General features: G+C 42.8%; 1 protein-coding gene across 1 annotated transcript; it reads left to right on the top strand.

The window, feature by feature from the left end:
- The first annotated feature begins 5783 nt into the window (after positions 1 to 5783).
- LOC148777297 (interferon omega-1-like) lies at positions 5784 to 8665 on the top strand. The gene has a single exon (XM_088837678.1). The coding sequence runs from the start codon at positions 7507 to 7509 to the stop codon at positions 8182 to 8184; it is 678 nt and encodes a 225-aa protein (XP_088693804.1). The 5' UTR covers positions 5784 to 7506; the 3' UTR covers positions 8185 to 8665.
- Positions 8666 to 16889: the final 8224 nt, after the last annotated feature.

The raw sequence follows: 16889 nt of genomic DNA on the forward strand, positions 1-16889 counted from the left end.
TTCACTTTCTGCCATAAGGGTGGTATCATCTGCATATCTGAGGTTATTGATATTTCTCCCGGCAATCTTGATTTCAGCTTGTGCTTCCTCCAGCACAGCATTTCTCATGATGTACTCTGCATACAAGTTAAATAAGCAGGGTGACAATATACAGCCTTGACGTACTCCTTTTCCTATTTGGAACAAGTCTGTTGTTCCATGTCCAGTTCTGACTGTTGCTTCCTGACCTGCATACAGGTTTCTCAGGAGGCAGATCAGGTGGTCTGCTATTCCCATTTCTTGAAGAATTTTCCACAGTTTGTTGTGATCTATACAAGAGAGTTCCGGAAAAACATCTATTTCTGCTTCATTGACTATGCCAAAGCCTTTGACTGTGTTGATCACAATAAACTGTGGAAAATTCTGAAAGAGATGGGAATAGCAGACCACCTGACCTGCCTCTTGAGAAACCTGTATGCAGGTCAGGAAGCAACAGTCAGAACTGGACATGGAACAACAGACTGGTTCCAAATAGGAAAAGGAGTACGTCAAGGTTGTATATTGTCACCCTGCTTATTTAACTTCTATGCAGAGAGTACATCATGAGGAACGCTGGGCTGGAAGAAGCACAAGCTGGAATCAAGATTGCTGGGAGAAATATCAATAACCTCAGCTATGCAGATGACACCACCCTTATGGCAGAAAGTGAAGAGGAACTCAAAAGCCTCTTGATGAAAGTGAAAGAGGAGAGTGAAAAGGTTGGCTTGAAGCTCAACATTCAGAAAACAAAGATCATGGCATCTGGTCCCATCACTTCATGGCAAATAGATGGGGAAACAGTGGAAACAGTGTCAGACTTTATTTTTTTGGGCTCCAAAATCACTGCAGATGCTGATTGCAGCCATGAAATTAAAAGACACTTACTCCTTGGAAGGAAAGTTATGACCAACCTAGACAGCATATTAAAAAGCAGAGACATTACTTTGCCAACAAAGGTCTGTCTAGTCAAGGCTATGGTTTTTCCCGTGGTCATGTATGGATGTGAGAGTTGGACTATAAAGAAAGCTGATCACCGAAGAATTGATGCTTTTGAACTGTGGTGTTGAAGACTCTTGAGAGTCCCTTGGACTGCACAGAGATCCAACCAGTCCATCCTAAAGGAGATCAGTCCTGGGTGTTCATTGGAAGGACTGATGTTGAAGCTGAAACTCCAATACCTTGGCCACCTGATGCGAAGAGGTGACTCATTGGAAAAGACCCCGATGCTGGGAAAGATTGAGAGCAGGAGGAGAAGGGGATGATAGAGGATGAGATGTTTGGATGGCATCACTGCCTCAATGGACACGGGTTTGGGTGGACTCCGGGAGTTAATGATGGACTGGGAGGCCTGGTGTGCTGCAGTTCATGGGGTCACAAAGAGTCGGACAGGGCTGACTGACTGAATGAACTGAACTGAATTAGTAGCAGAAATGAATATCAGGTTGAATGCTACAATGAAAGGGAGAAAACTGGAATTCCACCTGTAGAATGTGGACCAAGATGTGAAAGGATATGAAAAGTTAACTACTACAATTAATTAGTAAATATTTCAGTGCAAATGCCCACTGGATGTTGGTGATGGCAATTTACAAGCAATTTCATGAAATGTAAAGCATGGAACAGAAAAACTGAGCAAATGGGAAAAGAGTATAAAATGAGAAAAAGACTTAAAATTGAGTCCTGTGACCTCAACCTTCAAAGGGAGGGAATGCCACAAAGGAAGCAGAGACGGAATGGCCATGTGTTAACAGCACAAGAGAGTGGTGAGAAGACAGAGATGGAAGGGCTGCAACCCCTTAAGACTGAGTGCATTCATGGACATGTAGATGGAAAGTTCTTCCTCCTTGGGAAAAGAGATGACACTGACCACCTTAGTGACAGCTTGCTTGGTAGATTAATCTACAGAAACCAGCAGGTTTCTGAATGAAGAAGGAATCAATGATGTGTTGAACATTATGGGAAATCACAGTACAGGCCCTTTAGGTTTGCATTTTTACTTTCCTATTAAGCTAGGAATCTCAAGATGATATAGAAAGTAATTCAGAAGTAGCAAGACAATAGCAGCAAGTCCTCAAAACATGGAACAGCACAGATGAGCAGAATTGAGGCAAGCATTTCTCTACAACATTACTTTTCAAAGAATAAGAAGACTGAAGTTGATGCTGAGGGCACAGAGACAGCATGAAAGCCTAGCCACTAGCAGTGCCTCCAGCACAGGTGACATTCATACCACAGCAGCCTGCAGAGTCTTGGAAGGGAGGAGGGTCATGCCCATCACAGCTGCAGACTTGCCACCTCCTTAGGACCAGCAAGTTATCACAGAGCAGGGCAAGATGTGCCTGGGGACAATGCAAGGCAAGGAAGCTCCTTAGCTCCATCATGATGTCTTTGCCTCTTTCAGAGAGCGTCTGCCTCCAATGCGGGAGACCTGGGTTCGATCCCTGGGTCGGGAAGATCCCCTGGAGAAGGAAATGGTAACCCACTCCAGTATTCTTGCCTGGAGAATCCCATGGACGGAGAAGCCTGGTAGGCTACAGTCCACGGGGTCGCAGAGTCGGACACGACTGAGCGACTGAACGGAACGGAAATAGAAGGGACATAGGCAGCGATTTTAATATACTTAGCAACTAGTGTGACAGAGCCTTCCTGAAAGGACACATGTCAGTAATGTGCGTTCTGGAAGATCACAATTCCTAAAAGTAGCAAAGATCTTGGTGGAAATTTATGTATTTAATGTAGGCAATTTGGAAAGAGGACACTGATGAATCAATCGTCTTTCTCTTGTTTCCAGTTGGTATAGACAGCACTGAGTACAAACAGCATTTAAAGTCAGAGAGACATTTAAAGTACATTTAGAGGTTTGGAAACCTGTCTGAGGAAGGGGTCTTAAAAGAAGCAAAAACTATTCCTATATTACTGTTAAAATATCATTTTATTAACAAATGGTTTCTTAATATTTTTATTAAAATCCTACAGTATTATTTTATAACATTTAATACATTGAGGCTATAAATTTAAACAAATACAACTATGCAAAGCCATGAGGCTGACCCTGGAGTCTCTCCACGCTAAGGAGCCCTTTCAAAAACCTTCCCTAATTCTGTCCAGGAAGTATGTATGTTCTTCCATCTTGGTAACACATGAGGCTTTCTCAGTACCCACATCTGAATTAGTGGTTGGACAAATAAAGAAAGGAGTTCTTCTCTGGACTCTATCAGTAAACAATAGGATGCCCCATCTGGATTGGAGGTGAGAAATGCAGGTGTCTTCACTATGAATTCACTGCAAATGCTGATTGCAGCCATGAAATTAAAAGACGCTTACTCCTTGGAAGGAAAGTTATGACCAACCTTGATAGTATATTAAAAAGCAGAGACATTACTTTGTCAACAAAGGTCCGTCTAGTCAAGGCTATGGTTTTTCCCATGGTCATGTATGGATGTGAGAGTTGGACTGTGAAGAAAGCTGATCGCCGAAGAATTGATGCTTTTGAACTGTGGTGCTGGAGAAGACTCTTGAGAGTCCCTTGGAATGCAAGGAGATCCAACCAGTGCATTCTAAGGGAGATCAATCCTGGGTGTTCATTGGAAGGACTGATGCTAAAGCTGAAACTGCAATACTTTGGCCACCTCATGCGACGAGTTGACTCACTGGAAAAGACTGATGCTGGGAAAGATTGTGGGTGGGAGGAGAAGGGGACGACTGAGAATGAGATGGCTGGATGGCATCACCGACTCTGTGGACATGAGTTTGAGTGAACTCAGGGAGTTGGTGATGGACAGGGAGGCCTGGCGTGCTGTGATTCATGGGGTCGCAGAGTCGGACACAACTGAGCGACTGAACTGAACTGAACTCACTATGAATGAGAACAGCAAGTTGACCTGTGGAGGTCTCCTGCAAAGGGTCCTTGTCAACTGAAAAATACTGACAACATGACTGCCAGAGTTCAGTTTTGGGGAGGACTTACTGAGGACTACAACTGGAGGACAAACTCTCCTCAGCTCTGAGGAACTGCTCCAAGGACTTAGAGGGTGTCCGCACATACATGACCATGGTGAAGGGGTTACGGGCCATCACTTGGTAGAAGGTGGCTGAGAGTCAGGAGGAACAGATGTCTCTCTGAAAGATCTTAGAGCTTTTCTAAGTATGAGAAGTTGCAAAAATTGGGTTCATAAATATGTCTCAGGAAATTATCTAACTCTGCTGGCCTGTTGGACAGGAATAGACAGGGAAGCCTGGTGTGCAACTATCAACGGGGCTGCAAAGAGTTGGACACGATTGAGTGTCCTGAACTGCTGGCCTGTTGTGTCAGTTTTCCTACAGCACAGTGTGCCTATTTCTGGATCTCCATCCTGAACTCCTTTCAAGTGTGTGTTGGAGGTCAGGGACTGCAGTGGGTAGTGACTTCATTCAGGTAGAATCAGATGCAGAGTGTCATTTTAGTTGTCATCTTATAGGAGAAATGTCAGAGCTAAAATGGCTGGAAATAGATATTTTTCTTTTGTTCTTAAACTCTCGAGAAAAGTCAAGAGTTTAAAATACATAGATACCAGGGGTACTATATTTCATTGAAGAAAGTGTGAGTGTTAGTCACTAGTCATGTCTGACTCTTTGCAACTCCATGGACTATAGCTCTCCAGACTTCTTGATCCATGGAATTTTCCAGGGAACAATATTGGAGTCGATTGCCATTCCATTCACCAGTGGATCTTCCCTACCTTGGGATCGACCTAGGTCTCCTGCACTGCAGAAAGATTCTTTACCATTGGAAGCACCAGGGTAGCCCATATTTCATTGAAGAAATCACTCAAAAAATCTTAGACCTACCACCTCATGGCTTGTGGGATCTCATTTTTCATACCAGGGACTGAATCCAGGTCACAGTGTGAAAGGGCCAGATCCTGACCTGTAGGAAAGTCCCACTCATTTTTATTTCAATTAGCAGAAAAATCTATTCCCCTCTAACTACTTAATAACAATTTTGTCTATTTTGATTAGACCTTAAAGAGATTTCTCTAGACTTAAGACCACCTCCCCTATTGCCCTACAAAGCCATTTAGCACTTGCAGGGGACTTAAGGGCTTTTGTCATCTCATTCTCCTCCTTCAACTTGCTTTGTTGCTTTCCCAGTGAACCCTTCACTCTTTTTAATGGGCTTGTTCAGACAAATCATTGTAAAGCTCCTTAGGTGTACCTTTGTATTTGGTACATTGGGAATAGTTCAATGCTCCAGATTGATATTTCTCTCCAGTTGTATAAATGGTGTGATCCAAATAGGGTTAATGAGACCCTGAGTTAATATTTTAAAGAGCTGAAAATGGCAAGTCCATTAGTAGCAAACAAAATTCAGTTACTACCTTTTAATATTATGATTACTATTACCCAGATTAATATAATGATCTTTGGAATTCTCTGATTCCCTTTTATTTAACGTTAGTTTTCACAAAGCATCTTCTCATTGTTGAGTAGATTTATCACCTAGACAGAAGCTCAGCAAGGTTGGTCTCCACAATCCTGCAAGAGACAGTTTTCTAGCAACTGGGATTCCACTCCTCACTCTCTTGTGAGCTGATGGGTGTGACTTCTTCGTTCTCTCCTAAAACTGATCTTACACAGATTAAATGAAAGAAAAATGAGGTAACTGATCTTGCAAAGCAAAGGGCAGTCAACTGACCCAGAACTTTTCCTTTGTTGAGTTTCTGGCAGAAGCAGCTGTGTCCCAGCCTTTCTGTTGTTCATTCCGGCCGCATCGTTTCCCTCTGCCTCAGCTTGTCCCCAGCTGTGCTGCACTGAAGTTTGCTAACTCAGAATACGTCACTGTGTCGGGGAAAGCCACTTCCCTTCTCTCATATTCATGACATTCAGATCTACATTTGTTTTCTTTTTGCCCACAAAACTCATCTCGAATTTTACTTTCTAGGAAAGTTGCAAAGAAAAACAAAAGAATCTCAAGTCTTGAAAGTGATAGAGATGCAGCCCCTCGGGCTTTCTTTACTTCCTTTTCTTGTCCTCACCTCATCACGAATTAGGACTAGAGCAGGAGCTCCGAGACTAACCTTGTCCAGTGTGTCAATATAAATTAACAGGACTGTAACTGAAGACTCCCCCACAAGCAAAGAAAGGCTATTTCTCCCTGACTGAGTAGCGTGAGCCTCACTGCCCCGCATTCTCAGAGGAAGACGGAGACAGAGGAACGAAGAAGCCCAGCGGAATCCACTGACTGAATGAACGGCTGAAGCTCACTAGGCTCTGTGACACAGACTTCTGAAGAGAGACAGCAACACCACTCGATCTCCTTCCCCAACTCAGACACTCTGAACATCGCACGTGTTCAGAAAATTAAGAGTAGAGTGGTAAAATCTATACTTGGAAAAATACACATTATCTCTCTACCAAAGGTGAAATCATTGCAGTTGGACAATGCCTCTGTCTGCTTGCACAGACACACGTTAGCTCTCAGCGCCTTAGCACTATGACACTTTGGACACCTGGAGACAGGGGTCAGGAGAAGAGGGGTCACCACCGGGAACTCGGGTCCTTCACACAAACACTCCAGGGGAGAGGCTGGGGTTCCAGGAAGATGATTCACTTTCCCAACAAATAAACAAGCCCTCCACAGAAAGGAGATTTTCGAGTCCTCAGGATTGGTGAGCCTGTCTGCAGGGAGGGAGTCCAGCAGGTGAGGAAGGGACTCTTTCACTCCAGAGGACAGGGGGCGGCTCCATGTGATCTCTCCCTGTGAGTGAGGTGCTGCTGGGGAAATACAATTATCCTGGATGTACAATCTCCTCACCCATGTTCCCTGAGAAGAACCAGGATTCTGGTGGGGGTATTGGTCCGGTCTGTGGAGGAAAATAGGTCTCCAGGATGAAAATAGTGGAAAGAAGGGCGATGTCTGTAATGGTCCTGACATTGTGGTTCCCTAAAACACAACTACAGGAGCTGCAGGAACATGTTCTAGAAGAAGGAGAAACATGGGAGAAGATCATGGACTTGTAATAATCGGACTCTTTTCAAAATGAAACAGTAAAGATAAACCATCTTCTGTTTCAAAGACTGTAGTTGCCAGAGTGAACTGGTAAATCACTTATAAATACAGAAACCATAGGGCTGAGGGAGCCTGGCTTCCTATGTAAAGTAAGAGGGAAAAGTGGAGCCTAAGATCAGGGCTACAGATGTGTTCATGGACAAAAGGTGAGCAACATTTATGCGTGAGAGACAAAAAGCAATAGTGTGTGTAATTACAAACATACAGCACTCCTGAGTTAAGAAAAAGACCTTTCTCATTTGATTGATAAATATCCATTTGGATGGGCACATAGGAAGTTATTGGGAAATATGCAAAATTAATAGTTTAGATTGATGACATTTTATTTGATCATACTGTGAATACATACATGAAAATCAAAAAAGGAAGTAAAAGTGCATAGAAATAACTAGAAAATGAAAACTACTGTGTTCCCTATTTAATGGCCTTGCTTAGAAAGCATGGCATCAGAGAACCTACCTCAAGGTTCCAGCAGACGCCGTCTCAGCCAGACCAGCAGCAGCCGCATCTTCCCCATGGCCTTCGAGCTGTCTCTACTGATGGCCCTGGTGCTGGTCAGCTACAACCTGGGAGGATCCCTGGGCTGTGACCTGTCTCAGAACCACGTGCTGGTTGGCAGGCAGAACCTCAGGCTCCTGGGACAAATGAGGAGACTCTCCCCTCGCTTCTGTCTGCAGGACAGAAAAGACTTCGCTTTCCCCCAGGAGATGGTGGAGGGCGGCCAGCTCCAGGAGGCCCAGGCCTTCTCTGTGCTCCACGAGATGCTCCAGCAGAGCCTCAGCCTCTTCCACACAGAGCCCTCCTCTGCTGCCTGGGACACCACCCTCCTGGCGCAGCTCCGCACTGGACTCCATCAGCAGCTGGACGACCTGGACGCCTGCCTGGGGCAGGTGACGGGAGAGGAAGACTCTGCCCTGGGAAGGACGGGCCCCACACTGGCCATGAAGAGGTACTTCCAGGGCATCCATGTCTACCTGCAAGAGAAAGAATACAGCGACTGCGCCTGGGAAATCGTCAGAGTGGAGATGATGAGAGCCCTCTCTTCATCAGCCAGCTTGCAAGAAAGGTTAAGAATGATGGATGGAGACCTGAACTCACCACGAGATGATTCTCACTAAGATGCCAAATCAGCCTTGTATGCTCACATCTAGTCATATCAGAAGACTCTGATTTCTGCTTTAGTCACAAAATTTATTACATTAATTCAACCAGTACTTTGTTGGTAGTAGGAAGTAAATGTATTCAGCTTAAGGGGATTCAGTCCTAAGTGATGACTGCACTGATGTTATTTATTATTTGTTTGCTTATTTATTTAGTTACGGTTATGCTTTTATATCCTCACATAAAAGATTTTTTACACTGTATTAAAATTTAGAAAATACATTGACATTTCTAGTTCATTAAATTTCCTAATTTCTTTTATTTATTAAATCCTTATCAAGGTGAATTTCTTGAGTTTTTGCTGTTTTTATTTAGTTTGTAAGTCAAGTCCAACTCTTTGTGACCCCATAGATTGTAGCTTGCCAGGCTTCCCTGTCCATCGGATTTCCCAGGCAAGAATACTGGTGTGGGTTGCCATTCCCTTCTCCAGGTGATCTTCCCAATTTCTACAGAGCCCATTTTCTACAGAGGCTCATGGAAATATTTGTAATCCAGTCTCCTGCAGGGGCCATAACTTTCAGGGGTCTTATCTATCACACATCTCAAATTTATGGTGAGGACTAACTCAGCAATCTACATAAATCTATATGGTCAGTTAAATATGATTATTTTATTATTATTAGAATTATTAAACTTGTCAATCACATTAGACTCTCAGAAATAATTACCAGTTGATAGTTTTATTTTGCTAATTATATAAACTAAGCAGGATTATTTGTAAATTTGTAAACTGCTCAATTCATCTAGAAATTTGGAGGTAGGCGATAAACTAATGAAAATATACAGTACTGTAACAGTGAGGCGTAGACAACAAAGTGTGTTAGGAAGACAGGAAAATAAGCGATGGTTCAATACATGCAGTTTGCACAGACGTTTATGGTGTGGATAGGGAGGTGGGGCTCGGAATCTAACACATTAGGTTTTGAAACCTGGATTTGCCCTTTTCTTATTACATTGTTTCACTCAAATAAAGTCTTACCAGGTGGCTCTTGGAAATGAGAATATTTACAACTCAGTTTCAACCGTGTTGGAAGGATTAAGTGTCCCTTTTAAGGGCTAAGGAATTTGTAGTTGCTGTCCACATCATTTTTCATAAAGACTGAAAATCTGTGGAATTTGTCTGGTAGGTCCTTGGTAATGATGTTCACAGTAGCATTGTGACATTTAGTTAGAAATCAATTCAGGACTAATGTGCCACAAAAAGTGATAGCAATATCAAGGAATGTGCTTTTTATCCTCAAATAAATATCAACAATGAAATATATTCTAATGAATCACTGCCATAAACACAACATGTTATGTTATTACCATGTTATAGACTAAATGTGTGTGTGTACCCAAAATTCATATATTGAAATGTACCCCCACCATGTGATCATAACAGAAGGTGGGATGTTCAGTTCAGTTCAGTCACTCAGTCGTGTCCGACTCTGCGACCCCATGAATCACAGCACACCAGGTCTCCCTATCCATCACCAATTCCCGGAGTTCACTCAAACTCACGTCCATCGACTCGATGATACCATCCAGCCATCTCCTTCTCTGTTGTCCCCTTCTCCTCCCGTCCCCAACCTTTCCCAGCATCAGAGTCTTTTCCAGTGAGTCAGCTCGTCGCATGAGGTGGCCAAAGTATTGCAGTTTCAGCTTTAGCATCAGTCCTTCCAATGAACACTCAGTATCTATCTCCCTTAGAATGGACTGGTTGGATCTCCTTGCGGTACAAGGGACTCTCAAGAGTCTTCTTCAGCACCACAGTTCAAAAGCATGAATTCTTCGGTGATCAGCTTTCTTCACAGTCCAACTCTCACATCCACACATGACCACTGGGTATGGAGATCATTAGGTTTAGATGAGGTTCAGTGCAGTACAGCTGTGTCCAACTCTTTGGGACCACATGGACTAGAGCATGCCAGGCTTCTCTATCCTTCACCAACTCCCAGAGCTTACTCAAATTCATGTCCATTGAGTCGGTGATGCCACGCAACCATCTCATCCTCTGTCATCCCCTTCTCCTCCTGCCCTCAATCTTTCCCAGCATCAGGGTCTTTTCAAATCAGTCAGTTCTTCGCATCAGTGGCCAAAGTATTAGAGTTTCAACTCCAGCATCAGTCCTTCCAGTGAACATTCAGGACTAATTTCCTTTAGGATGGATCTCCTTGCAGTCCAAGGGACTCTCAAGAGTCTTCTCCAACAACACAGTTCAAAAGCGTCAATTCTTCCATGCTCAGCTTTCTTTATAGTCCACCTTTCACATCCATACATGACAACTGGAAAAACTATACCTTGACTAGATGGACCTTTGTTGGCAAAGTAATTCTCTGCTTTTTAATATGCTGTCTAGGTTGGTCATAGCTTTTCTTCCAAGGAGCAAGCGTCTTTTAATTTCATGGCTGCAATCACCATCTGCAGTGATTTTGGAGCCCCCCAAAAATAAAGCCTCTTATTCTTTCCTTTTTCCCCATCTATCTGCCATGAAGTGATGGGACCGGATGCCATGATCTTAGTTTTCTGAATGTTGAGCTTTAAGCCAACTTTTTCACTCTCCTCTTTCACTTTCATCAAGAGGCTCTTTAGTTCTTCTTCACTTTCTACCGTAAGGGTGGTGTCATCTGCATATCTGAAGTTATTGATATTTCTCCCGGCAATCTTGATTTCAGCTTGTGCTTCCTCAGTCCAGCATTTCTCATGATGTACTGTGCATATAAGTTAAACAAGCAGGGTGACAATATACTGCCTTGACATACGCCTTTCCCTATTTGGAGCCAGTCTGTTGTTCCATGTCCAGTTCTAACTTTTGCTTCTTGACCTGCATACAGATTTCTCAAGAGGCATATCAAGTGGTCTGCTATTCCCATCTCTTGAAGAATTTTCCACAATTTGTTGTGATCTACACTGTCAAAGGCTCTAGCATCATCAGTAAAGCAGAAGTAGATGTTTTTCTGGAACATTCTCACTTTTTCGATGATCCAACGGATGTTGACCATTTGATTTCTGGTTCCTCTGCCTTTTCTAAAACCAGTTTGAACATCTGAAAGTTCATGGTTCATATACTGTTGAAGCCTGGCTTGGAGAATTTTGAGCATTACTTTGCTAGCGTGTGAGATGAGTGCAATTGTGCGGTAGTTTGAACAATCTTTAGCATTGCTTTTCTTTGGGATTGGAATGAAAACTGACCTTTTCCAGGCCTGTGGCTACAGCTAATCATTCCCAATTTGCTGGCATATTGAGTGCAGCATGTTCACAGCATCGTATTTTAGGATTTGAAATAGCTCAACTGGAATTTCATCAATTCCACTAGCTCTGTTTGTACTGATGCTTCCTAAGGCCCACTTGACTTCACATTCCAGGATGTCTGGCTCTAGGTGAGTGATCACACCATCGTGGTTATCTGGGTCATGAAGATCTTTTTTGTATAGTTCTTCTTTGTATTCTTGCCACCTCTTAATATCTTCTGCTTCTGTTAGGTCCCTACCATTTCTGTCCTTTATTGAGCCCATCTTTGCATGAAGTGTTCCCTTGGCATCTCTAATTTTCTTGAAGAGATCTCTAGTCTTTCCCATTTTATTGCTTTCCTCTATTTCTTTGCATTGATCACTGAGGAAGGCTTTCTGATCTCACATTGCTATTCTTTGGAACTCTGCATTCGGGTGGGTATGTCTTTCCTTGTCTCCTTTGCCTTTCACTTCTCTTCTTTTCATAGTTGCTTGGAAGGCTTCCTCAGACAACCATTTTGCCTTTATGCATTTCTTTTTCTCGGGGATGGTGTTGATCACTGCCTCCTGTACAATGTCACGAACCTCCATTCATAGTTCTTCAAGCACTCTATCAGATCTAACCCTTTGAATCTATTTCTCACTTCTATTGTATTACTCCTTGGAAGGAAAGTTATGGCTAACCTAGATAGCATATTAAAAAGCAGAGACATTACTTTGCCAACAAAGGTCCGTCTAGTCAAGGCTATGGTTTTTCCAGTGGTCAAGTATGGATGTGAGAGTTGGACTGTGAAGAAAGTTGATTGCCAAAGAATTGATGCTTTTGAAATGTGGTGTTGGAGAAGACTCTTGAGAGTTCCTTGGACTGCAAGGAGATCCAATCAGTCCATTCTAAAGGAGATCGATCCTGGGTGTTCATTGGAAGGACTGATGCTAAAGCTGAAACTCCAATACTTTGGCCACCTCTGCAAAGGGTTGACTCACTGGAAAAGACTCTGATGCTAGGAGGGAATTGGGGGCAGGAGGAGAAGGGGACGACAGAGAATGAGATGGCTGGATGGCATCACCGACTTGATGGACATGAGTTTGAGTGAACTCCGGGAATTGGTGATGGATAGGGAGGCCTGGCGTGCTGTGATTCATGGGGTTGCAGACAGTCGGACACAACTGAGCGACTGAACTGGACTGTTCTGTATAATCATAAAGGATTTGATTTAGGTCATACATGAATGGTCAGACTTAAATTCAATTTAAGTCTGATTTTGGCAATAAGGAGTTCATGATCTGAGCTACAGTCAGCTCCCGGTCTTGTTTTTGCTGACTGTATAGAGCTTCTCCATCTTTGAAACAGATCAACTGGAAAGAATTCTCATTCTGAATAGCTCATTCTACAAAGAATGTAATCAATCTGATATCGGTATTGACCATTTGGTGATGTTCATGTGTACAGTCTTCTGTGTTTTTGGAAGAGTGTGTTTACTATGACCAGTGAGTTCTCTTGGCAAAACTCTATTAGCCTTTGCCCTGCTTCATTCTGGACTCCAAGGCCAAATTTGCCTTTATTCCAGGTGTTTCTTGACTTCCTACTTTTGCATTCCAGTCCCGTATAATGAAAAGGACATCTTTTTTGGATGTTAGTTCTAGAAGGTCTTGTAGGTCTTCATAGAACCGTTCAACTTCAGCTTCTCAGCATTACTGGTGGGGCATAGACTTGGATTACTGTGATATTGAATGGTTTTCCTTGGAAATGAACAGAAGTCATTCTGTCGTTTTGGGGATTGCATCCAAGTACTGCACCTTGGACTCTTTTGTTGACTATCAGTGGCCATCATGGTCAACAAAAGAGTCCGAAATGCAGTACTTGGATGCAATCTTAAAAACGACAGAATGATTTCTGTTCATTTCAAGGCAAACCATTCACTATTACAGTAATCCAGGCCTATGCCCCAACCAGTAACGCTTAAGAAGCTGAAGTTGAACGATTCTATGAAGACCTACAAGACCTTTTAGAACTAACACCCAAAAAAGTTGTCCTTTTCATTATAGGGGACTGGAATGCAAAAGTAGGAAGTCAAGAAACACCTGGAATAACAGGCAAATTTGGCCTTGGAGCATGGAATGAAGCAGGGCAAAGGCTAATAGAGTTTTGCCAAGAGAACACACTGGTCATAGCAAACACCCTCTTCCAACAACACAAGAGAAGACTCTACACATGGACATCACCAGATGGTCAACACCAGAATCTGATTATATTCTTTGCATCCAAAGATGGAGAAGCTGTATACAGTTAGCAAAAACAAGACCAGGAGCTGACTGTGGCTCAGATCATGAACTCCTTATTGCCAAATTCAGACTTAAATTGAAGAAAGTAGGGAAAACCACTAGACCATTCAGATATGACCTCAATCAAATCCCTTATGATTATACAGTGGAAGTGAGAATTAGATTTAAGGGACTAGATCTGATTGATAGAGTGCCTGATGAACTCTGGACGGAGGTTCGTGACATTGTACAGGAGACAGGGACCAAGACCATCCCCATGGAAAAGAAATGCAAAAGAGCGAAATGGCTGTCTGAGGAGGCCTTACAAATAGCTGTGAAAAGAAGAGAAGCGAAAAGCAAAGGAGAAAAGGAAAGATATAAGCATCTGAATGCAGAATTCCAAAGAAGAGCAAGGAGAGATAAGAAAGCCTTCCTCAGCGATCAGTGCAAAGGAATAGAGGAAAACAACAGAATAGGAAAAACAAGAGATCTCTTCAAGAAAATTAGAGATTCCAAGGCAACATTTCATGCAAAGATGGGCTCGATAAAGGACAGAAATGGTATGGACCTAACAGAAGCAGAAGATATTAAGAAGAGGTGGCAAGAATACACAGAAGAACTGTACAAAAAAGATCTTCACAACCAAGATAGTCACGATAACGTGATCACTGACCTAGAGCCAGACATCTTGGAATGTGAAGTCAAGTGGGCCTTAGAAAGCATCACTAGGAACAAAGCTAGCGGAGGTGATGGAATTCCAGTTGAACTATTTCAAATCTTGAAAGATGATGCTGTGAAAGTGCTGCACTCAATATGCCAGCAGATTTGGAAAACTCAGCAGTGGCCACAGGACTGGAAAAGGTCAATCTTCATTCCAATCCCAAAGAAAGGCAATGCCAAAGAATGCTCAAACTACCGCACTAATGCACTCATCTCACACGCTAGTAAAGTCATGCTCAAAATTCTCCAAGCCAGGCTTCAGCAATATGGGAAGCGTGAACTCCCAGATGTTCAAGCAGGTTTTAGAAAAGGCAGAGGCACAAGAGATCAAATGGCCAACATCCGCTGGATCATGGAGAAAGCAAGAGAGTTCCAGAAAAACATCTATTTCTGCTTCATTGACTATGCCAAACCTTTGACTGTGTGGATCACAATAAACTGTGGAACATTCTGAAAGAGATGGGAATCCCAGACCACCTGACCTGCCTCTTGAGAAACCTGTATGCAGGTCAGGAAGCAACAGTCAGAACTGGACATGGAACAACAGACTGGTTCCAAATAGGAAAAGGAGTGCGTCAAGGCTGTACATTGTCACCCTGCTTATTTAACTTCTATGCAGAGTACATCATGAGGAACGCTGGGCTGGAAGAAGCACAAGCTGGAATCAAATTGCTGGGAGAAATATCAATAACCTCAGATATGCAGATGATACCACCCTATGGCAGAAAGTGAAGAGGAACTCAAAAGCCTCTTGATGAAAGTGAAAGAGGAGAGTGAAAAGGTTGGCTTGAAGCTCAACATTCAGAAAACAAAGACATTGGCATCTAATCCCATCACTTCATGGGAAATAGATGGAAAAACAGTGGAGAAGGTGTCAGACTTTATTTTTTGGGCTCCAAAATCACTGCAGATGCTGTTTGGAGCCATGAAATTAAAAGACGCTTACTCCTTGGAAGGAAAGTTACGACCAATCTTGAGAGTATATTAAAAATCAGAGACATTACTTTGCCAACCAAGGTCCGTCTAGAAAAGGCTATGGTTTTTCCCCTGGTCATTATGGATGTGAGAGTTGGACTGTGAAGAAAGCTGATCGCCGAAGAATTGATGCTTTTGAACTGTGGTGTTGGAGAAGACTCTTGAGAGTCCCTTGGACTGCAAGGAGATCCAACCAGTCCATTCTAAAGGAGATCAATCCTGGGTGTTCATTGGAAGGACTGATGCTAAAGCTGAAACTGCATTACTTTGGCCACCTCATGCGACGAGTTGACTCACTGGAAAAGACTCTGATGCTGGGAAAGATTGGGGGTGGGAGGAGATGGGGACGACAGAATGAGATGGCTGGATGGCATCACCGACTCTATGGACATGAGTTTGCGTGAAATCCAGGAGTTGGTGATGGACAGGGAGGCCTGGCGTGCTGTGATTCATGGGGTCGCGGAGAGTCGGACATGACTGAACGACTGAACTGAACGGAACTGATGGCTATTGCATTTCTTCTAAAGGATTCTTGCTCACAATAGTAGATTATAGGTCATCTGAGTCAAATTCACCCATTCCAGTCCATTTTAGTTCACTGATTCCTAAAATGTCAATGTTCTCTCTTGCCATCTCCTGTTTGACCACTTTTAATTTGCTCATCCACTTCCAATAGATGAGGTTATGAGAAGAGATTCCTTAAGCATGGGATTATTGTCTTTATGAGACTCACAAGACACTTTGCTTTCTCTTTCCTCTCCACCATGGGAGGACAGAGAGAAGCTGGCAGCTTGCAACCCAGAAGAGGGTTCTCACCAGAACTCAACCCTGCTCGTACCCTTATCTCACACTTCAGCCCCCACCATTGTGACAAATAAACTTCTATCACTGGCGAGCCACCCAGTCTTTGCGACCTTGTTAGAGCAACCTGAATTAAGACACAGGGCATGGCATATTTAGCTCCTACAAAACACTAGTTGAAGTTGTACATAAATATTTCATGTTCAAAGCACACATGACAGAGAAGAAATTGTCATGTGTTATTATTCTCAATCCCCTTCTTAACTAAAAGAACTGGTAATCTGTGCTCACAAATAAAGACCATAGAGTCTGGATCAAACAGAGAGGATGATGGCCCATTTAAGGACAGTAAAAGTATTTTTGAGAGAAAAGAAACACCAAGAAATATGAGGCAACAGGAAAGAATGCTCTGCCTTCACGTTCTTTTAGGGGATAATGGGAAAAAATACTCAAAATAATTTTTTAAATTTTATTTGTTTTTAAATTGTATTTTTTTAAGGCATTTAATCTTTCAGCCAATTGTTCCCTATCCATGTCTTGGTCTAAATATTTGCATCAACCAATCTTTTAATCAGTAACAAGTCAGAGAGGGGGAATGAAATTAACCAATTTGCTGAACTTCATGTATCGGTAAAAGTCAGTAATTTCAGCATCTTGACAATTAAAATATTTTCCCTTAATTCCTGAGTTTT

Source organism: Moschus berezovskii, chromosome 7 (genome assembly GCF_049115385.1).
Source record: "Moschus berezovskii isolate FMDL1 chromosome 7, NW_MosBer_1.0, whole genome shotgun sequence".
NCBI lineage: Eukaryota > Metazoa > Chordata > Mammalia > Artiodactyla > Moschidae > Moschus > Moschus berezovskii.